The sequence below is a fragment of the Penicillium diatomitis genome, assembly GCF_028827545.1.
Source record: "Penicillium diatomitis strain IBT 30728 chromosome Unknown utg000003l_segment0_segment0, whole genome shotgun sequence".
In the NCBI taxonomy this organism is placed as follows: domain Eukaryota; kingdom Fungi; phylum Ascomycota; class Eurotiomycetes; order Eurotiales; family Aspergillaceae; genus Penicillium; species Penicillium diatomitis.
Window position 1 is genome coordinate 2,803,057 of NW_026623175.1, and position 22,628 is coordinate 2,825,684.

At 35.9% G+C, this 22,628-nt stretch overlaps 4 protein-coding genes across 4 annotated transcripts; 1 reads left to right on the forward strand and 3 right to left on the reverse strand.

Annotated features, from left to right (window-relative positions):
* Positions 1-460: 460 nt before the first annotated feature.
* N7539_003133 (alanine--tRNA ligase) lies at positions 461-3,769 on the reverse strand (the record flags this gene model as incomplete). The annotated part of the gene is made up of 6 exons (XM_056932736.1): positions 461-634; positions 706-3,114; positions 3,197-3,232; positions 3,295-3,321; positions 3,391-3,536; positions 3,679-3,769. 6 exons carry the CDS (start codon positions 3,767-3,769, stop codon positions 461-463), a joined length of 2,883 nt encoding a protein of 960 aa, XP_056792695.1.
* Positions 3,770-4,218: 449 nt separating this feature from the next.
* On the forward strand, positions 4,219-5,098 carry N7539_003134 (uncharacterized protein; the record flags this gene model as incomplete). The annotated part of the gene is made up of 2 exons (XM_056932737.1): positions 4,219-4,324; positions 4,479-5,098. The coding sequence occupies 2 exons, from the start codon at positions 4,219-4,221 to the stop codon at positions 5,096-5,098; spliced, it is 726 nt and encodes a 241-aa protein (XP_056792696.1).
* A 739-nt stretch (positions 5,099-5,837) lies between these two features.
* N7539_003135 (DUF2786 domain-containing protein) lies at positions 5,838-7,038 on the reverse strand (the record flags this gene model as incomplete). Its single annotated transcript, XM_056932738.1, is given in 2 exon segments — positions 5,838-6,131; positions 6,148-7,038. Coding segments are annotated over 2 exon segments (1,185 nt in total), but the record flags the coding sequence as incomplete, so codon positions are not given.
* Positions 7,039-7,790: 752 nt separating this feature from the next.
* N7539_003136 (zinc finger MYND domain-containing protein) lies at positions 7,791-8,808 on the reverse strand (the record flags this gene model as incomplete). Its single annotated transcript, XM_056932739.1, has 2 exons — positions 7,791-8,296; positions 8,520-8,808. 2 exons carry the CDS (start codon positions 8,806-8,808, stop codon positions 7,791-7,793), a joined length of 795 nt encoding a protein of 264 aa, XP_056792698.1.
* Between the last annotated feature and the right edge of the window lie 13,820 nt (positions 8,809-22,628).

Genomic DNA, 22,628 nt, shown 5'->3' on the forward strand with positions numbered 1-22,628 from the left:
CATCTCCCATTGCTGCTTCTAAATGACCGAGAATATAGTGTTGATGTAACGTAGAAAACCGCTCGGTTTGGTGTTACAGATTCATTCTTTATATCCACACTAATCGTTGATAATGAGTTTCAACCTGAATCAACTGTTGGTCGAGTAATGCTGCGAAAATTGAAGACTTGCGCGCAGCCAGACTTGAACGGATATGAACACAATAGCATCCTCAATCTCGAATGTTTTGGAAAACTCCAAATTCCCTGTACCTGGTTCTTTGGACGGAGTCCAACTAAATATTCAGGGTCTTCATGTGGTGCGCTTCTTCGCCTGTTGACAAGTACTTCTTTCGCAACAATATGCAGTGGGCCTTGTAGTAGAATGGCTGTGCTCTTTTGGAGCTCCTTCTCGTGCCGCGCCGCGTATTCTCGTGACACAGCGGCCTCAGCCTGACAAAAGGATGTGCCCCGGAGCTTGCCTAGAGCTTGAACTTGCTCAAGTACTCAGTAGCCAATGTCACGGCTTCATCGACCTTATCCGGGTTGGTGCCATTGCCGATGGAAGTGGCGCCCTTGCCTCCGGCTTTGCCACCAATGCTGCTGGAGACCACGGAAGCCCACTCGTTCGCCGAAGCACCCTTATCACCAAGGTCCTGGAAGGTTTTGTAAGCATGAGTCTCAAGAAATTGTTGGCAGACAGAAAGATTGATAGGGTAGTGCTTACTTTAGCCACGTGGCAACCGTGGGCAACACGAGTCTGCTCGGGGTCCACAGCCATGACATAAACGCTCTTGTTCTGCAGCTTGGACTTGACGTGGTTGATGGACTCGCTCACGGCCTTGGCACTAGCAGGCATGGGGAGTTTGACAACGAGCGTGTTGGAGTCCTTGTTCTCGGGCGCATCAAAGTAGGAGGTGATCGCTTCCAGAGCCATCTTGGATTCCATCTTTTGCTGAGCCTTCTGGCCATCCAGAACCTGCTTGTTGATCGCGGCATACCGAGTGCGGAACTGCGCCTTGCGCACTGCAGAGACGACGAGTTGGTTCAAGTCCACCTGCACTTGCTTAGACTCACGTTCCTTCTGGGGACCGAGAGGCATGGCCTCCAGTCGGTCAAGACGCGCCTCGAAGTCCTTGGCGACTCGCTGAACTTCATGGGCTTCTTCACCGGTAACCGCAATAATACGTCGGATACCCTTGGCAATGCCGCTCTCTTCCAAAATGATCAAGTCCTTGATGTCACCAGTTTTTTGCACATGGGTGCCACCGCAGAACTCAATGCTCACTTGTCCCCAACGAGGATCCTTAACGTTACGCAGGATTTCTTCGATCTCAACACCGACGGACACGACCCGAACAGGGTCAGGATAGGTCTCGCCGAAGACGGCACGCACACCAGAGATCTCTTGCGCAGTCGCCAAGGGCAATTCCTTGGAGTAGACAGTGCAGTTCTGCCTGATGTACTCGGTCGACTTGGACTCAATCTTCTCAAGATCCGCATCCGAGACTGCGGCCTTATGGGAGAAATCAAAGCGAAGCTTCTCGGCCGACACCAGGGAGCCTTTTTGATCAATACCGTCTCCCAGAACCTCACGGAGAGCGAAGTTAAGAATGTGGGTACCGGTATGATTATTACGAATGGGCCATCTGCGAAGCTCATCGTACTCACAAATTACAGAGTCACCGACCGAGAGGGATCCGTACTTCATGAAACCAGTGTGCAAGACGTATCCGGCGTAGACCTGAACGTCTCCAACTTCCAATTCAGCCTTGCCGTCGATAATGATGCGGCCAGTGTCAGCCTCTTGGCCACCCTGCTCAGCGTAGAAGTTGGTGCAGTCCAGAATGACACCAAGCTGTTCACCATCTGCAATCTTCTCCGTGTTGTCGTAGAAGGTCTTGCCATGGTAGATAGCCTTGACATGAGCAGTAATGTTCTCGCGGCCAAACTTGGCAGAGTCGTCGGTCTTGCGCACATCGTTCATCTTCTCCAACTTACCGAGGTCGTGAACGTCCAGCTTGACAACGTTGTCCGCAGCCTTCTTCTGACCCTTGCTGGCCTCTTTGGCCTTCAAGCGAGCCTCTTCAAATTCGGCGTCGTCGATACGAAGAGAGCGCTCCTCGGCCATGATCTGGGTCAAGTCGACTGGGAAACCGAAAGTGTCGTAGAGACGCCACACATCCGCGCCATGCAACTTGTCGTCACCCTTCAGCTTGGCGTGCTGGGCGTATTGCTCAAACTGGCGCTCACCACGATCCAAGGTCTTGGCGAAGGAGATTTCCTCCTCGTCCAAAACCTCCATCACATCCTGCTGCTTCTTGACTAGCTCCGGGAACATACCACCGAGTTGTTCCACGACGGTGGGTACGAGCTTGGAGAAAAAGTTACCAATCTCCACCTGGAAGTACTTGCGAGCATAGCGAGCACCACGACGCAGCACGCGGCGAATGACGTATCCTCGACCCTCATTGTTGGGCATGACACCATCCGAGATGGCGAACATCAAAGTGCGCACATGGTCCGCAACAACACGGTAGGCGGTATCGATACCATCGGGGTCTTCGGCGCCAAATCGGCCTCGGTATTCCCGGGCACCGGTGGCGTTCCGAATGGCCTGGAAAATGGGAGTGAACACATCCGTATCGTAATTGGAAGACTTGTCTTGAAGGACAGAGACTAGACGCTCGAAGCCCATTCCTGTGTCGACGTGCTTGTTGGGGAGAGGCCTCAATGAGCGGTCTGCCTCGCGGTTATATTGGATGAACACATTGTTCCAGATCTCCAGGACATTCGGGTCGTCCTGGTTGACGAGAGATGCAGCGTTACGGCCGCCGATGCGGTCGTAGTGAACTTCACTGCAGGGTCCACAGGGGCCCTGATCGCCCATCTCCCAGAAATTGTCCTTCATGTTTCCAGGGAGAATATGGTCTTGCGGAACGCCCACGGATCTCCACAGATCCCGAGCTTCCAAATCGGGCTCCAGACCACCCTTCTCATCACCCTCAAAGTATGTCACGTACAGTCGATCGGGGTTTAGTCCGTACACTTTCGTGAGCAAAGTCCACGAGTAGGTGATTGCCTCCTTCTTGAAGTAGTCGCCGAAACTCCAGTTTCCGAGCATCTCGAAGAAAGTCTGCAACAGAAAAAAAAGTCCCTTGATTAGCGACCCAACTTCACGATGGGGAATGTGCATTGAGCACCGAGGCTGAACTCACATGATGATAGCTGTCTTTGCCGACATCGTCAAGATCCTGTTATGTGCTAGTCAATACCGATGGTCTTTGGTTGCTGTGCGCGATCGCCCTCCACTCACGTTGTGTTTACCACCAGCACGAATGCACTAGAATCACCGCCATTAGTAACAGAGCCACTTATATACGGTCATCATGTAGTCATTGTCGGACTGTACCTTTTGAGAGTTCACAGCGCGTCGCAGTTTCGCAAAGTCTGATTGTGGATCCACAGTACCGAGGAAGATGGACTTGTACTGATTCATGCCCGCATTGGTGAAGAGTAGAGTCGGGTCCGATAGAGGAGCGACAGAGGATGAAGGGACTAGTAATTGGTTCACATCGTCAGCGACTGCGCAAATACAGCAGGCCGTGGCTCAATTATCGCAACTTTTTTTGGAGCGAGTGAGGTGGGCGCCGAAGAGGGGTGGCGGCGGGGTTGATCGTGGGAATTTTTGTTAGCATACCGAATGTATGACCATTCTGCTTGAAGTAGTCCAAGAAAGTCTCTCGAACCCGAGGAGCAGTCCACTCGGGACGACTAGTATCGGAAGCCATCCTGACGGACAAGTGTGAGAGTTGTGGGGAAGGATGGAAGAGAGAAGTGTGGCGGAGGGGGTAGAAGGTTCTGGGAGGAGCACAAGTGCGGCGAGCAAAGTGCGGAGGATGACTCAATGAAGAGACGGCCACCGCGCATTCCCCCTTCACCACTCTCCAACTCCCACCGAAGCGCATTGAAGAAGAGACCGATAAGACACGCCTTGCTTGCTTGTTTTGGTTCTGGATTTCTGTCTTTCAGATCCTCACTCGAGAGAGAGAGAGACAACGAATCCAAGAAGAGGAGAACAAACAAACCGAAGAGGCGGAAGAATGCACCACTGTCCTGAACCGATTGCGGTTCTCTAAATAAGACGCTCCGGATATCCCTCCTAATCGCTTGAATATCAACTTTGTCCTGGAAACACCTCTTCTATTTGTATCAGACAGTCTTGTCCAGTGATTCATGGATGGCGCGGAGTGATGAGCTTCCCCAACACGGCAGAAAGCGCCACGCTGACAGCGACCCGGATGGCGCGCAGCCCCTAGCAAAGAGATTTGGATATCTTCATATAGGTATGTCTGTCCTCGCTGCGGAGCATCCGTCTTGTAATGCAATCTCCCAAGTTTCTCAAGGCTTCTCCCCTTCTTAGGTTCACTGGAAGCTTAGAAGGAGGCTGCGACACCCGAGAGACCTGGCCCGGAAAAAGGTTGACGCATTCCCAAATAGGAAATCCGTTTGACGCGCCACCCCGTGATCATTTGGATGGGCTCAATGGCAACAGCCCTTCTCGTACCTCTGCAGCGTCGAATTCGCTGCCTTCAAGCGTAGCCACTGATACATCGGGTTATGGGCATTCTACAGTCTCGTCGACGTCCCTAGCTTCGGCGTCTACTCCTAGCAATGGAGCCTTTATTGATTCAGATGCGATGATGCTGGATGATACACCCCATACAACGTATATTCATGATCTAGACCGTGAGCTGGCTGATGTCGATGTCGCTGATGGGCTTTTTTCAATACACCCCATTGCCGCCAAGATGCTTTCGGTGCCCGAATCAGTTTTGTCGGGCCCAGCCCAGGGAAAGGAGCTGGTGCTATATTCAGACCCCTCGTCCCTGACAGTTCCTAGGGAACATGACAACGTGCGAAAAGCCATCATTGAATCCAGAGCAAGAGCGAGAGAGAGGGCTCGGTCATCGCAAGCAGTCATTGATTGCCCAATGTCGTCCTTGTCCAATGGTGACTCTGTGAACTCGAGGGAGCCCACGAAAAACGACACACAATTTACCGACGATGGTGATGATGGTGATGATGGCGACGCCATGGAGATTGACCTCATCTCCTGAATCTTTCAAATACAGTACTGAAAACGTGAGCTGGAACGGCGATGGTCTTCCAGGTTCAGTCTAAACGTGGGGATCTTATTATCATTGCGAGGAGCTCAAAGCATCCGTGGGCGCCGTGATTTGATCTTGCTGCTTGAGATTCATAGTGATCAAACAAAGCCGGAAAGCAGATTTGAAGTGGGTTCTACATGAACCCTGCACCTTTTCATACACTCGGTTGATACACGGGAGAAATTACAAGGCTCAATCTTCAGCGCGAGAGACTCGGCACAGGAGTAGACCGCGACCACCAGTATTGAAACCTGTAAGTAGAATCTTACATGGCAATATAGTAATTCAGCCAGATGATTCCCACTCGCAAGTACACATTAGACCCTTCTTCTTTTTTTTTTTTTTTTTGTTCTAGGACAAAATTGCTTCGGTTATCTTGCCTTCGCAAAAGACCTGCTTTTGTCAGGATTCTTTGATGGAGAGTAGGCCACGAAAGTATATCCTTACACTTCCGCGCGCCAAAGGGATCCTCCCCATGTACGACACATCATGTACGAAAAGACGACTATAGATCCGAGCAATCGTTCTGGCCTCGATTCTCCGCATATTGAGCAAATGCAACTTTTTTTTCTCAAACCTAAACCGATCCTCCCAGACGACGTGTGAATTCGTGCTCGTCACAGTAGGCACATAAATGGATGGAAACACAGCTTCCTGCACATGAAACTAGAGATCCGAGAACCTCTCTCTACTGCCAAGTTCCTTCCCTGACATTGACCTTCCCGCTGTCCTTCCGACCTTGACCATATGCATCATGATCTCGAATCATTGGTCTCTTTCTTTTTCCGTTTGAGAGCGTGATTTTTCGTTCCTTGAGATAGTCATCTGCGACTCGCTCTGAATTTGCGCGAAATTGAACTAGTTGCCGTTCAGACTTCCACAATGACGGCGCAGGAGTCGGAGATTGGTTCTTGGTCTTGACCTCTGCCTCTGTGGCTGGCTGTTGTTGCCAAGGGGACAGGGGTGAGAGCTGATGAATCCACTGGCTCGTGATTCACAAGCCTATCAATCGTCGCATCAACCTCTTCGAATCTGATGTTTCTGGCGTCCTCTACTCTAAAGTCGGTTACGCCGTGGCCGCCACAGTCGCTTCCCGAATCTTCATGATTGCTCAAAGCGATGCGATCAAGCACAGCATTGAGAACATCATGAAGATGTGTCAATGGAGTTGTTATCCCTCTCTCTGAGCTCGAGAGCTCTCGAGACGACTGGTTGCTTCGCTCAGCCGCCTTGAACTCCAATCTCTTGAGTCGAACACCTTCCAGCTCTCGCTCCTTTTCAAGATTCGCCATGGCTACCAACCCGTCTGCCACACCGAGAGAGTAGCTTAAACTCGGGGCCCCACCTTTGTAGGCACACGCCCACTCCGCGACAAAGTTGTGTGTCATTTCGAAAGCACTCGCAGCCGCCATGGCGCTCTCTGCGATTCCATAGAAAGTCAATATGATATGAGTATCCATGTGAGTTGTGAAGTACTGGCAGTCGAAGAAGACACACATAGCCCAGGACAGGTTCATCGCAAAGGTCTCTAGTTTTATCTTGTTGGACACACCTGCGACTTTGTCAACCCGAACATTACTCTCGCTGTCGTAGCGTGATTTGCTGCTTCCCTTGTCGTTGGTCATCAGATCGGCCTGGGTGACGCTGTGCTCCTTCATGAGTCGCTGAGAGATGAAGAGAGCGGTCTTGGCCTCGGATTCCGACGCATTGGCATGGTAAGCGCGATCGAGACATTTCTGGATCTTTTCCAAGACTGCCTTGTTGACACCAGGTGGCTTTTGAGAATGAATGGTCTCTTCGGACCTGATGATGCTCGCTCTCTGGAGCAGCCGCCTTGGTGCCAAAATTAGTTTGCAGAAGGGGCGATGAGATTCCTCAGGGCAAAGGGGCCTCAGAAATGAGCAAAAGACTTCACAGCTGTTGGCAAACTAGGCTGGGAACGGCCGAAGAAGAAGAAGAAGAAGAAGAAGAAGAAGAAAGAAAATCAGTGGGCACTATATGAAGCTTGGTAAGGGGGCTTCCAGCTGGAAAGATCCGGCACGGAACTCCGTCAACAAGAGCAGTGAATGAAGTCGAAGGAAGTGAGAGCACAAACGCGGTTTTCGAGGCTCCTTACACAAAGGGTATTCAGCACTTGATCCTATCGGATTCTTTCTGCTACTCGGCGAGGATGCAGTCCTTCTTTCTTTGGATTTGGAGGAATGAAACGGCCGACTTTGTTGTAATTAGGGGTCTCGAAGCTTTCGAAGCCAAGGCAAAGGCGAATCTTTGAGATTTCGAATTGAGAGACTTTTCTTTGTCTGCTAAGGTGTTGAGGTTCTGATCGAGGACACAGTTTCTCCTTTGCTCTTGGCTTACTTGCTTTGAGCTCTATTGCTTATATCACCCCAGGTTCGTGAGAGGTCAACCAGGTCAAATTCGCAAGCTAAAGGGTCAGATTCTAACAATCTTAATCAACAATAAATCGTCGTAAATATTGAATGAATAATGTATAGAGTGACAGAAATCCCTGCATCACCGTAATTCCTACCTGAGCGGGCACGAGGATCGAGACTACCTGCAATTCGACGTCTACTTATTCCAAATCTCCCGTACACATCCCCCGAGATCGGACTGCAACGAATCTAACCATAGAGCCTTGTTATGATGAAGGTGTTATGATGAAGGCGAGAGCTCCCGATGTTTTGACCCATGTAAAAAAGTTATTACCAACGGCCAGCTGCGATTCTCCCACGCTACCCATCGTACAACTGGACGGCATATTATCTAGGTCCACTTCAGGATCAGTAAGATTATACCAGAAGTGCTCGTTGGCCTTCTGGACTGCCTCATACAGAGCATCAATTTGTTTCATCAATGTGTCAATCATCGCCTTGCGTGTATTGCTGTCGCTGGACATGATGGCCTGGGAAGCGCCCACAGCGGAACTGATTGGGGTTGGTGACTTAAGCATGGCGGAAATGACAGGATGAGGGGACGGACCCAGGCTGTCCGTCGATTGTTCCAGCCGCACAAGCTCAAGGAGCAATCTGATCTTCAAGAGACACACACAGGTTCTGTGGCTGAGATCGAAGAATGGGTGGCAGAAACGCTCGACGGACTCGAACATGTCGGCATCTTTGACATCGAGGTATGGCAAACTAGTGTCTGCCCAATTGAAATTGGAGTTCTCCAGGGTGTTTGCCCATCACTTGATGAAGTCGTAGGAATCCTGATCTCTTTGGAGACGGATGAGCAGTCCAGGCACGAGGCTCCGCACGCCCATATTGTCCCCACGGCATAGTCGCAGTGAATCCATACAAATTGCGCGGTGGCAGACGCGACATGATCAACCGATTCCATGTTTCTCACCAGCCTGTAACGGGCTCACATGTAGTCGCGCGTTTCGAACCCCCCCCCCCCAAGAGGTGTCCAACACAGCTGGTAAAAGGATCTTTAGACATCATGACATCCCCAGGATGATGTCGAAGTTTCTGCTCCTCAGTCGCCATCACGTTACGTGCTTTTTTGATGGCGCTACACGCAGCTTTGTGTGCTGGCCGATCCGCGATCTGACAGTCGCGACCGCAGTAGGGCAACGCTTTGCAGCCAGAGCAAATGAAAAGATCATCTTGGTGGCCACAGACAGCACATCCAGAAGGAAGTGCCTTTTTAATCATAATGAGGAACGTGAAAGTCGACTAAACTGGGCAAGTGAAGCAATCCGACGGGATATACCCAGATGGATTCCCTCGGCCGAAGAGAAGCAGAGTTGTGAATAATGCGTGGATGCGTGCTGCTTCCACTGGAGTTGATTGGAAAAGATTTCGAGCAAACTCTTTCCTTGAGTGGCCGGGCGAGAGGGATGGAGGAACTTGCCGTTGTTGAGCTATAATTGAGTCTCGGTGCTCTATGGAAGTATCCTAAGATTATATATATCCCTAGTTATCGCTACAGATACCCAGAAGACTAACGTTAACTAGGCTGTATAGGATAATACGAAGGAAAACTTATAGGGGAATAACTACTACTATACTTATAGTACTACTAATAGGAAACCGATGTTGAAGACTTGGGTGTTACGGACTTGGATTTCTTCTGCAGAAGAAATCAGTATCAGAAGGGAGACGCGGTACTACGCTAGTACCACGTATACTACCCTAAAACTTAGGATACTACCGTAGCTTCTTCTTCTTCTTCTTCTTCTTCTTCTTCTTTCTCCTCTCTAGCTCTTAAGATTCTTAATACCACGTAGTTAAGTTAAATAAATAGTTTCTGAGTCCTTCTAAAACTTTTCGTAAACTAGTATATAATATTATCTTAAGAGCTCTTCTCTTTTTATAACCCTTTTTAAAGTATTAGCTAGGTAGTAAGGTACTACGTCCTCTAGCTACCCTAATATCTTTATATATATATACCGAACTAATACCGAACCGAAACGAACTATACTAAAGCTATAATTAAACGATTACGCGAGCGAGACCCTTCTATAGAATAAACCCCTCGTATAAGGGGACTCCCTTTGTTAAAGTACCCCGTTAGGTGATCCGTAGTTCAGTGATTATCAGGTGATCTATAACCCACGATCCAGGACTAGCCACGTAATAAGCAAGGCCCTCCCGTAGCTTCTAGGAAGCTAGACTCCCGGGCCCCTCCTACCTGGTCTTGGACCCCCTATTATCCTGTATGTTCTAACCCGAAGGATCGTAACCTTCTTAGTAGCTCTGTCCTACCTCTTCGGGTAGCCGATTAATCGATCGATCGATAGAAGAGGGAGTTAAGAGTAATCCCCTCGAGAGTATAGATATATTAGGGTTAGGATCGTAGGGTGACTAGGACTATTAACTAGGTAAAGGATTAAAGTCTAGGGGGGCTCTAATTTAAAGACTAAATCTCAAAGGTCGGAGTTCTTCCTCCCTTCTACGATTATTATATATACGTCTCCTACGTACCGCGCCCGTATCCTTAGGGCTATAACCCGGATAGATTTATTAGCGTTCTGTATGTGATTCTCCCGCGGCCGCGCCTTAGTAGGTCGCGCTATAATAATTAATCCCCTTCTTTATACTAAATATCCTAGCTAGAAGTCTCCTAAGTTTTAGCTATTTATATATATACTATATAATATATATAGTAATATTCGTATCTCTATCGGATAATAATATTCCTTCGTGTTACCCGACTTACGACTACAGATAGGATAGTAGGATCCGCTATACTAATAAAGAAGATACTATTACGGAATCAGATATAAGTCGGAACTATCGTAATAGTAGAATAATAAGTAGGATTAAATAAAGGTAAGATATAGCTAAACCGCGATTAGTATATATATAGTTATAATTTTATATTTAGTATACCTAAAGGAACTAATAATTATAGGATTAAGTATAAATAAGTAGGAAAGGAGGATATTTCGGGGAGCTCTCGGAGATATTATTATCTTTGCTATAAGTAGAAATAAGATTCCTATCTTTTAATAATTATCTATTATTAGCTTCTATTTTCTTCTTCCTTAAATATAATATCTCCTACTTCTTATAATTATTACTATTATACTAAGAAAGATATTATTAGATATATATCTCTAGTACTAAACTATATTTATATAACTTATAAATATCTTTAGTATATATAGTACTCTAGAGAGGCTAAAAGCTTATATAACTACTTTACTACTTCGGAGCTATTCTAGGTAGTTTATACTTTCGATCGGATTAGTTTAGTATTATATAAGTTATATAATAGTTAGTATAACTTATATAAACTAATAAGAGACTCTAGATCTTTATAAAAATAGTAGTAATTCGATATTAATCTATTCTAGATTCTTATAGATATAATATAGGATATATAAGTATTCTAGTAGTATCTATAAATCTATTAGATAATCTTTAAAGATATCTAAGAGTTAAGTATTACTAGAGGACTAATATATATTCCTATCTAGCTAGTCGTAATATATACTAATCTTTTCTTTATAAGTAAAGATCTAGTAACTATCTTCGCGGGTATAGCTATAGCTTATTAGAAGGAGTATTTTTTCGAAGGCCTAAAATATATATAGTTAGTAAGGAAAATCTAGTATTTCGATAGTATAAATATAAGCTAACTTAGATAGTATTATTACTATTTCTACTATATAAAGATAAATAATTAGTACTATAATTAGGTATTAATTATAGGAGCTCTAATTAAGCGGATTAACTTATTACTAGATCTAGAGGAAGGAGATACCGGATTTATACTATAGTAAGTTAGTCTGGTAAACGTTATAACTTATTTAAGAGATATAATAAATAACTATAGAATATTAGCGGCTAAGGCTATAGCTATATATAATTAGATATTAGAGTTTATAAAGGAGTTCTAAAGATAGTTTAGGGATATTTTAGTCTTAAGTCTTATATTTATTATTTAGTTTTTCTTATCTTAGTTTTCTTATATTTTTAAAATTATATAATAGCTTTTACTATATTTTCTATATTATAGTTCGAAATCTATTTATTATATTTAGAAGACTAGTTCTTCTATTTAACTAGAAAATAAAGCTACTAATTAATCTTAGTTTTACTCTTAATTTCTTCTATTTTATATTTATTCTCTTCTTCGGCTTAATTAGATATTAGTATCTTTTTAATACTACTTTATACTAGATTATTATTCTTCTTTTCGAGAAGAGAGATATAGAAAATATTATATAGATAGTATAGTAGGGAATCCGGTTATATATATATAGAGTAGATAGTCTATTAAGGTATATATATCTGATAGTAGCCTAATAGTCGGGAGAGGCTATTTAGATATAATAAGAGGGAGTTAATTAACTTAATAACTATATAGAGGATAACTATACGGATACGGATAGATAGTATATAACTATCGGATTAAACGGCTTTAAGAGAGTTTAGTATAGTCTTTATAGTCGGATTCTTTTATATTATAATAATATACTCTTTTTAATCCTTATCTTTACCTCTTAATATCTTATAGATAGGTATTATATAGTCGGGTTAGGAGATCTCTAGACGTATATACTAGTAGTTATAGTTTAGTTCCTCTATAACTCGACCTATCTAGTAAGATTAGACTACCTTAAGTATTCCTATCTATATTAGTAACCGATATAGGGGCTTTATAAAAAGGTAGCTAAGATAGAGGACTATATTATTCCTATAGTATAATTATAGGAGGATCTAATAATAAGATTAATACTACTAATATTCCTACTACAATAATAACTATAATTAAGACTATAACTATAACTAGAACTATAACTATAACTACTACTACGACTAAAATTTTACGACTTAGCTATAAAAGAGTAGATAATATATTTAACCCTAACAGAATTTAGAAAAATAGCTAAATATATAACTTTTAGCTATATATAAGGGGCTACGTCCTCGGAGGATTCTACCGCTAAGAAAATATCTTTATTCGACCGATATACCTATCTAGTTCGCAGGTTATTAGCTAATCGATACTAAGAGGATCGGAAGATACTAATTTAACTACTAAAAATAACTCCGGACTAATTATATAAGATAATATCCTCGGTATACCTAAACTTTATATAGAATTAGTATATTACTTTAGAACGACTACTATAGGCTACGACTATAAAGATACTACTAGATAAGAATACTACTTTAAGATATTAGCTATAGATTTCTTCTATAGAAAAAATCTCTATCTAAGAAGTAAAAGAAGAAAGAGAGAAGAAGAATTAGTAAGAATTAAGAGTTATACTACTATCCGGATTAACTACTAATTTTATAATCTCTTTAAACTTAAAGAATTAATTAACTTACGAATATTCTAAATATTCTAAATCTTATAGTATATCTCTAGATCCTATTATAACCGAAAAATCCTAAAAATATTAATATCCGAATTTAATAGAACCTATAAAGCTAAAGTAATAACTGAAATCGAAATCTAAATCTAAACTACCGAAAGAATCTAAGATATCTATAGATATATCTATAAATATAATACCTATAAATATAACTTTATTCGAGGTCTATCGTAATCCCGGTAATTAAGCTTCTTTAGAGTCTATAGAAGATTCGCCTAAAGTATTTAGTAAGAGAATTATACTACTACTACTACTATCTCTTTCTAGACTAGTACCTTTACTAATACTAATACTAACCTAAGTCTATAGCCTAGGATTAGAGATATAGATACTAAGATATATTATCGGGACTATACCTAAGTATTATAGCGCGATCTACTAAGGCGCGGTCGCGGGAGAATTACGTACGGAACGCTAATAAATCTATCCGGGTTATAGCCCTAAGGATATAGGCCTAGTACGTAGGAACTATATATATAATAATCGTAGAAGGGAGGAAGATCTCCGACCTTTAAGATTTAGTCTTTAAATTTAAGTCCTCCTAGACTTCGATCCTTTACCTAGTTAATAGTCCTAGTTATTCTACGATCCTAATCCTAATAATTACTAAATCTTCTTTTTAACTATCTAAAGGAAAGATATCTAATCTACTAACTTACTAGTATTCTATCTATCTTATAGCCGCTAAACGTTCTAAATACTATACTAAGATATAGAATCTATAAGCTAGTAAGAGTCCGACTCTATAGATCCCTACTAATACTTTCCTTAGTTCTACTAGTAAGACTACTCCTCCTATATCTAGTCCTAGATCTCTTATACTAGAAGATTCTAGTATACTAAAGTTACTCTAAGCTAGGATCTACTAACTAGAATAAGAGATAATATTTCTATAATAGAATATAACCGAACTAGAATCCCTAGTTATATCTTAATCTTAATACGGTATAGAGATTAAGCTTAATTATATCTTCTATTAGTTAAGCTCCTTCTTCTCTCTTAAATAATATAACTAGTAGCTTAATAAAATCGAGTATATCTTCGATATAAGTCCTAACTATTTCGCTAATAATTTATACCGAATCCCTATTAGGTTCTTTATACTCGAATCTACCTAATAGGCCTAATAGACTAACTATTAGAAGACCGAATTCCTCTATATCTATCCTATCTAGTCCGACTTTACTAACTAGACTCTAGAGTTTATTTAAGAAGACTAATTTACTAATACTAATATTATAGAAAAATATTATAATATCTAATAGCTTCCTAACTAAGATCCCTAAGTATTTTATAACTATCTCTAATCTATTAAAAACTATATATATCTTTAAGAAAAGGAATAAACTCTTAGATACTATACTAAGCTCTACCCTTTTCTTAAAAATATACTTAAGATATTATATTAGAATAATCTATCTAATAACTAAACTAATATAGTTTTAGTAGTAATCTATACCTAGGATAGCTATAGTTTTAGTAGAATAAGAGGCGATTATATAGCTAAATATAACTCTAAGAAGTATTATAAGGATCCTATAATCTTAATCTCCTAATTAGATCTACCTAAAAAATAGAAACTCTTAAATACTTCTAATTAGGTAATATATCCTAACCGGACTATTTTTAGAATATTATTACGATATAATTAGTTCTCTAACTAGAAGGATTATTTATATATTACTTATTTCTAATATAATAAGAAAGGATACTATATCTCTAGCTATTCTTAAGAATAAAAATCTAGCTAGAATACCTAGATTAATAAAATTATAGAGAAGCTAATCTATCCTCCGGGAAATAATAGTAAGTCAGAGTACTCTATATCTCTAACTTCCTAGCCTATTATAGAGATCCTTTCTATAATCTAGATAGCTATATAGATCTAATAAGATATAGTTATAGTTAGCTTTAATACTAGAGCTAGTATTAATATAATTAATCTTAATTTTATAAGGATATAAAAACTTAACTAGATACCTCTTTATATCCTAGAACTCTACGATTTTTAGGACTATTTTAGTAATACTAAAGATATATATTAACTCCTAATTACTACTATAGATAGCTAGAATACTACCTAGATATAGAGTATTAACTATTATATAGTTATATAGAAATATAGATCCCCTATACTTCTTAGAATATCTAGATTAAGTACCTAAGAAATTATCCTCGATATAAATATATATTAATAGTACTTTAGGATAAACCGGAAAAATCTTAAGTTACTCTCTCTCTACTAGTTTATAAAATATCTTTATAACGAAGTAAATATCTTCGCTATTATCTTCTACTAGATAGTATCTAACTTCGATAAAGATAATTAACCGAGTATACTATCCTCTTATACTATTAAGGATTTATCCGAAATACTACTAGATCCGGAAGAAATTAAAGCCTAATCTCCTAAGTTCTAAGACTTTATAGACCTCTATTCGGCCTAGAAGGCTAAGACTCTACTATAATATAAGAAAACTAACTATATAATCGACTTACTTCTAGGTAAGTCTCTATCCTATAGACTAATCTATCTATTATTAAGAACTAAGTTAAAAGAATTATAAAAGTATATTCGAGTTAATCTTAAAAATAGAAGGATCTAACTATCTAAAAGTCCTATAGATATATCTATCCTTTTTATTCCTAAGAAGAATAGTAGTCTCTATCTTTATATTAACTACTAAGAACTTAACTATATTTTAGTAAAAAATTATTATCTTTTATCTCTTATTATAGAAATCCTTAATAGACTTATAAGAGCTATAGTCTTCTCTAAAATTAATATCCGTAAGGCTTACTACTATATTAGTATTAAAAAAGATAATAAGTAGAAAATAGTCTTCTATATCTAATATAGCTATTTTAAATATATAGTAATACTATTTAGACTTATAAATATATCTACTATATTCTAAAATTATATCTATATTATATTATAAGAATACTTAGATATCTTCTATATAGCCTACTTAGATAATATTCTAATCTTTTCTTCTAACTAGGATTCCTATATAAAATATATCTATTTTATCCTAGAAAGACTTTATTAGTATAAACTCTATATCTACCTATTAAAATATATATTCTACTAGGAATATATAGAATTCCTAGGCTATATAGTAAGTTCTATAGGAGTAATAATAGATAAATCTAGAGTAGAAGCTATCCGAAAATAGCCCTAACCGACTATTATCTACGAGATCTAATCCTTCCTTAGATTTTATAACTTCTATCAATACTTTATCTATAACTACTCTAGTATTATAAAATCCCTTACCGATCTTATAAAGGAGATAATAAATAGCCGATAACTAGGAACTTTCGAACTTAAAGCCTATAAAGTAGCTATATTCCGCTAATTAATTTAAGTCTTTAAAATAGCGCTAGTTCTCCGATATTTTAATCCTAACTAGAAAATTAAACTCGAGATAGATATCTCTTAGTAAGGAATAGCTAGTATTCTATTATAACTAGATAATAAGAGGATCTAGTATCTAGTTATATTTTAGTCTTATAAGTTCTCTAATACCGAAAGCTAATATACTACTAGAGATTAAGAACTTTTTACTATTATATATTTCTTTAAGATATAGCGATACTACTTAGAGGGATCCCGGTACTAAATAGAGGTCTTTTCTAACTATAATAACCTATATTTCTTTATATAGAATCCTAAACTATATAGTTATTAAGCGCGATAGTATATAATCCTTTTAATATTTAACTTTATTATTTTATACTATATAGGGAAAAAGAATCCTATAGATATATCTTCGAGGATAATAGAGTCTACTTTAAAGGATATCTTAAATACTACTCTATTAAACCTATTATAAGACTAAATAGGAGCTAGGATAGTAATCTATTAGGAAGAGGTAATAGTATAGATAGTACTAGCTAATCTATATAAATTTAAAACTAAATTAATATCTAATCTAGAGATAGATAGAGTCCTAGATAGATTTTTAGATATCTAGAGATAAGAGTTAGATTATATCTAGAGCTTATACTATAAAATAGTAAAGAATATATATAAAGATAAAAGTACCTATATCATAATTATATTAAAAGATCTTTATAGTTTTATCTTAGAATCCTAGAGAGATAATCCCGAAATAGGGAAGATTCGTAAAATAATTAACTAGAAAACCCTAGGAGTTAGGATCTAATTAATTAATCCTAATAGTATAGTATACTATAAGAGATAGTTTTATATCCTAATAGATAAAATATTAAAATAAGAATTAGTATATCTATACTATAATAATCTAGTTATAGATAGATATTTCGGGCGAAACTATACTATTAAACTCTTAAATTAGAAGTACTACTAGAGAAAGATCTATAAATATATTAATAAATATATTAAATTCTATTTAGTTTACTAAGGAATTATATCTCCTAAATATTAAAAGTATAGAATCTTAAAGCTACTACTAATCTCTTTCTAACTATAATAAGAATCCTCTATAGACTTTATTATAGGTTTCCCGCTAATAATCTATAAGAGAAATAAGATCGATATAATCCTAGTTATTATAGACTATTTTATAAAATTTATAAAATTCTTCCTAGTATATATAACTATTAATATAGTATAACTTATAGAGCTATACTATAATAAGATTAAGCTAGTCTTTAGACTATAAAAAGAAATTATCTCTAACTATAATAGTATCTTTACTAATAAGTTCTAGATTAACTTATTCTATCTAGCTAAGATAAAACTTTATTTCTTAATAGTATTTTATCCCTAAACTAATAGCTAAATAGAATAGATAAACTAAATCTTAGAATATTAATTATAGTACTTTACTAGTAAGAAATAGATAGTCTAGCTAAAACTACTATAGTTAGCACAATTCTACTATAATATATATATTAATATAATAACTAAATTTAGTTCTTATAAAGCCCTTTATAGGTTTAACTTCTTATTCTATCTTCGCGATAAGACTATTACTTAGAAGAGAGAAGTACTAGAAGTAAATATAAGACTTAAGAAACTTACGATACTCCGCGAAAAGCTAATAGAATATTAGCAAAAAGCGAATAAAACTATAGAAAAGTACTATAATATAAAAAGGACTCCTATATCCTTTAAGTAGAATAATCTAATTATATTATTAATATAAAATCTATAGATTAAAGAGTCGAGGAAGCTATTACTAAAGAGGATTAGTCTCTTTAAGATCCTCTAACTAATTAGATCCTAAGCTTACTATCTTATACTACTAGAAAAATATAGCTATCTATATAATATCTTCTATATCTCTCTTCTTAAAAAATAGAATAATAATCTAGTATAAAGTAGTATCGAAAAGATACCGATATCTAACTTAGCTAAAGAAGAGAATAAGTATAAAGTAGAAGAAGTTAAGAGTAAAACTAAGATTAATTAGTAGCTTTATTTTCTAGTTAAATAAAAGGACTAGCCTTCTAAATATAATAAAGAGATTTCTAACTATAATATAGAGAATATAGTAAAAGCTATTATATAATTTCGAAAATATAAGAAAACTAAAGTAGTAAAAACTATTAAGAATATAAGTATTATAGACCTAGATTTCTTTTATAGAAGACCTAGGAATATAGGTATTATAGAGTTAGTTTTCTTCTATAGAAGAAAACTAACTAGATAGACTTAGATTTCTTCTATAGAAGAAATCTATAGTAGAAGGAAGATATATAACTATACTAGAGTACTATTTACTATCCTAGAATCTAGAATATCTCTATAGCTTCCTCCTCTTCTTTTTTATCTCTAGCTCTTAAGATTCTCGATACTATATAGTTAAGTTAAATAAATAGTTTATAAGTCCTTTTAAAACTTTTCTTAAACTAGTATATAATATTATCTTAAAAGCTCTCTCCCTTTTTTTTCTATCTCTTTTAAAGTATTAGCTAGATAGTAAGATATTATATCCTCTAGCTATCCTAAGATCTTTACTAAAAAATCCTATAACCTTTAAGACCCTTAATAAATAGCTTAATACTATATCTATACTACTATCCTTAGAATCTCTTATATAAACCCTAAACTAAGAATAAACTATACTAAAGCTACGATAGTATAGTCTTACGAGCGAACCTTCTTAGTAGAATAAACTCCTCGCTAAAATAGAATCTTATTAAATTTTAGCTATAAAGATACTAAATATAAACTCGAAACCCCTAAGTAGCTACTAGAATAGATTTCTAATAATACTCGAGTAGCTTTCTAAGTATTAAGATAGAAGACCGAGATAAACTAACGATTTCGAGAATAGATTAACTAGCTAATAGAAGAAAATAAAATACTAAAATCCTTAAACGCTATAGAATAAATCCGGAAATCTAGTATATAGAAGAAGCCTATACTAATTTTTATACTAATTATAATAAAGCTATTAAAGAGTATAATAGATTTATAACTATAATATAATTCCTATAGACTAGCTATAATAATACTAAGAATAGAATTAGTTTAATTTATATAATCCCTAATACCGAAGATACTTATAAGTTAACTAAGATACTAGATCTATCTATATTTAATAATAGTAAGAATATAAAGTTTAAATATTAGAAGCGATTTATAAAGAGAAAGCTCTTATTAAACTAGGACTACTATCTAACTATCTTCTACTAGTTTATATATATTATAAGCTATTATAAAGATAAGATACTAAGCTATATTAGTTCCTATCTAGAGAAAGATACTATAACTTCTTACTAAACTACTAATAAAATCTTTAATTACTTATAAACTATCTTCTATAATCTAAACTATAAGTAAATAGCCTATAATAAATATCTAGACTTAAAGATAAATCTAAAGTAGGACTTTATTAACTTCCTAGCCGAATTTACTAGATTAGCTAAAGAATCTAAATAGCTAATAGAGCTACGAAAAAGAGATTTATATTATAAACTACTAATCTTTTTATAAAACTAGATTATAATCTTCTCTAGTAATAACTCTATTATCTTAGAGTAATTTATTTAATAGTATTAAATTACTTTATATTTAATCTTATAGTAGATTATCTCCCGCGATCTATATTAGAATATTTCCTATAGTAGCTATACTTAGAGTAGTACTATAACTCGAAATAATATCTTAAATTTGAATATAACTAGAACCCCTTTAACTCTTATTAAAGAACTAGCTAAGAAAGCGTAACTTATAAAGGAAGGAAAGTACTTTATCTATAAAGAAAAAGACTATCTCTTTTATAACTATCCTAAGAAATTATCTATAGTTATATTAACTACTACTAGATTATTAGCTAAGGGAACTAATAAGATAGATCTTACTAAACTTAAAGGATCTGACTCTAACTTAAATATAGGAAAAGTCTAATACTAGGAAAAGTCTCTATCCTAGAAGATATATTAAAGCTAAACTTATATAAATTACTATTACTTATAAATAGTATAACTATTAATACTTAGATAGCTATTAATAAAAGAATAGTTTAAATTAAATATTTAGTAGATACCGGAGTAGATAGATATCTTTATATCTATTCGAATATAATCGGATTACTAGTATCTCTTAGTATAAAGATCCTTAAGCTACTAATTACTTATTCTATTATAGACTATAATAGTATTTTAAGAGAGCTAATTATATATATTATTAAATTAATCTTTATAATTAATAGCTATATATAACTTAAGTAACCTATACTAGTAATAGAACTAGAAAGAAATAATATAATTCTTAGAAGAGTATAGTTTACTAAATATAGTATACTACTATATTATAGAAATTAATAACTAGTATAGCTAGGTTAATCTACTCTAAAAGAAGAGATCTAATACTTAGTACTAAGAGAGATCCTATATATTATCCTTTAGAGACTAAAGATAGATTCTTTAAAATATTAGAAGAATATAGAATAGTAAGATCGATACTTTAAGAGATAAAAAGATAAGACTAAGAAGTAAAAAATTTTAAGTCTTAATATTACCGCGATTAGTAGACTTAGATTTTACTATTATATATAGTTAGTAGGAATATAATCCTTTATTATATTACTAGCTTAAATCGATAAGATTATTAACTCTAAAGTAACTAATACGATTACTTCTAAAGAACTAGATATTAAGAAAATTATACCGAAGGAGTATTATAAATTTATTAATATATTCTCTAAGATTACTTCGGGTATATTATTACTATTAAAAGGAATACCGGACTACTAAATCGAGCTTAAAAATAATTCCTTTAAGTAGCTTAACTATCTGCTTTATAAAATAACCGAAGAAGAGCTATACTTTATAAAGTAATATATACTATAAAATCTTATAAAAGACTTTATTATATCCTCTTTAGTACTATATATATTACTAATCTTAATAGTAGTTAAGCTAGATAGAGGACTAAGATTCTATATTAACTATTATAAACTAAATATCTTAATAAAGAAAGACCGATATCTCTTATCTTTAATCGATAAATTACTCTAGTAGATTAGTAAGGCTAAATAGTTTATAAAACTTAATATTTAATAAGAATTCTACTAGATTTATATATATCCGGATTCGGAAGATCTTACGATCTTTAAGTTAAGATATAGATTATATAAATATAAGGTTTTATCTTTTAGACTAATAAATAGACCGGCTATATTCTAGCGCTATATTAACTATATATTAGGCGATTATCTTAATGATTTTTATATAGCTTTTATAGATAATATCTTAATCTATACCGAGTTAGATAATTTATAATAATATTAGATATATATTAAAAAGATACTATAATAACTCCGAGAAGCTAGACTATAAGCTATCTTATATAAATATAAGTTCTATATATAAAAGACTAAATTCCTTAGCTTTATTATTAGTATATAAGAAATCAGAGTTAACCTAGTAAAAGTAGATATAATTAAGGTATAAATATCTCCTAAGACTATTAGAGAAGTATAGTCCTTCTTAGGTATATATAATTTCTACTAGAGATTTATTAGGAATTATAGTTATATCGTAAAACTACTCTACTATCTTATAATAAAGGAAATATCTTTTATATAGAGTTATAACTACTAATCTATCTTTAAAGTATTAAAGATAAGCCTAAGCTCTATACTAGTATTATCTTATTATAATCTAAATATACTAATATAATTAGAGATAGATATCTCTAATAGATATTTAGGTATAGTACTATCTTAGGAAGTAGATAGGATATAGTATCTAGTAGCTTTCTTTTTAAAAACTATAGAGTAAGATTAATAAAAATACGATATATATAATAAGGAAATATTAGCTATTATTAAAATACTTAAAGAGTAGTAAGCCGAATTAGAAGATCTATAATAAACCTAATTCTTTAAGATTTAGACTAATTATTATTCCTTATAGAATTTTATAACTAGTAAAAAGCTTAATACTTATTAAGCTTATTAGTCTAAGATATTATTATAGTATTACTTTATTATTAAATATTATAATAGTAAGAGTAATATAGTAGCTAATATACTCTTTAGGAAAGAAAGAATACCGAAAATAAATAACTAGATAGAATAGATTATAATTCCGAAAGAGAAACTTAAGAAAGGGATCTATCTAATAATCTCTTTAGTTAGTATATCTTAAAGTAATATTATTAATTAAACCCTCTAAGCGAATAGAGTCTATATT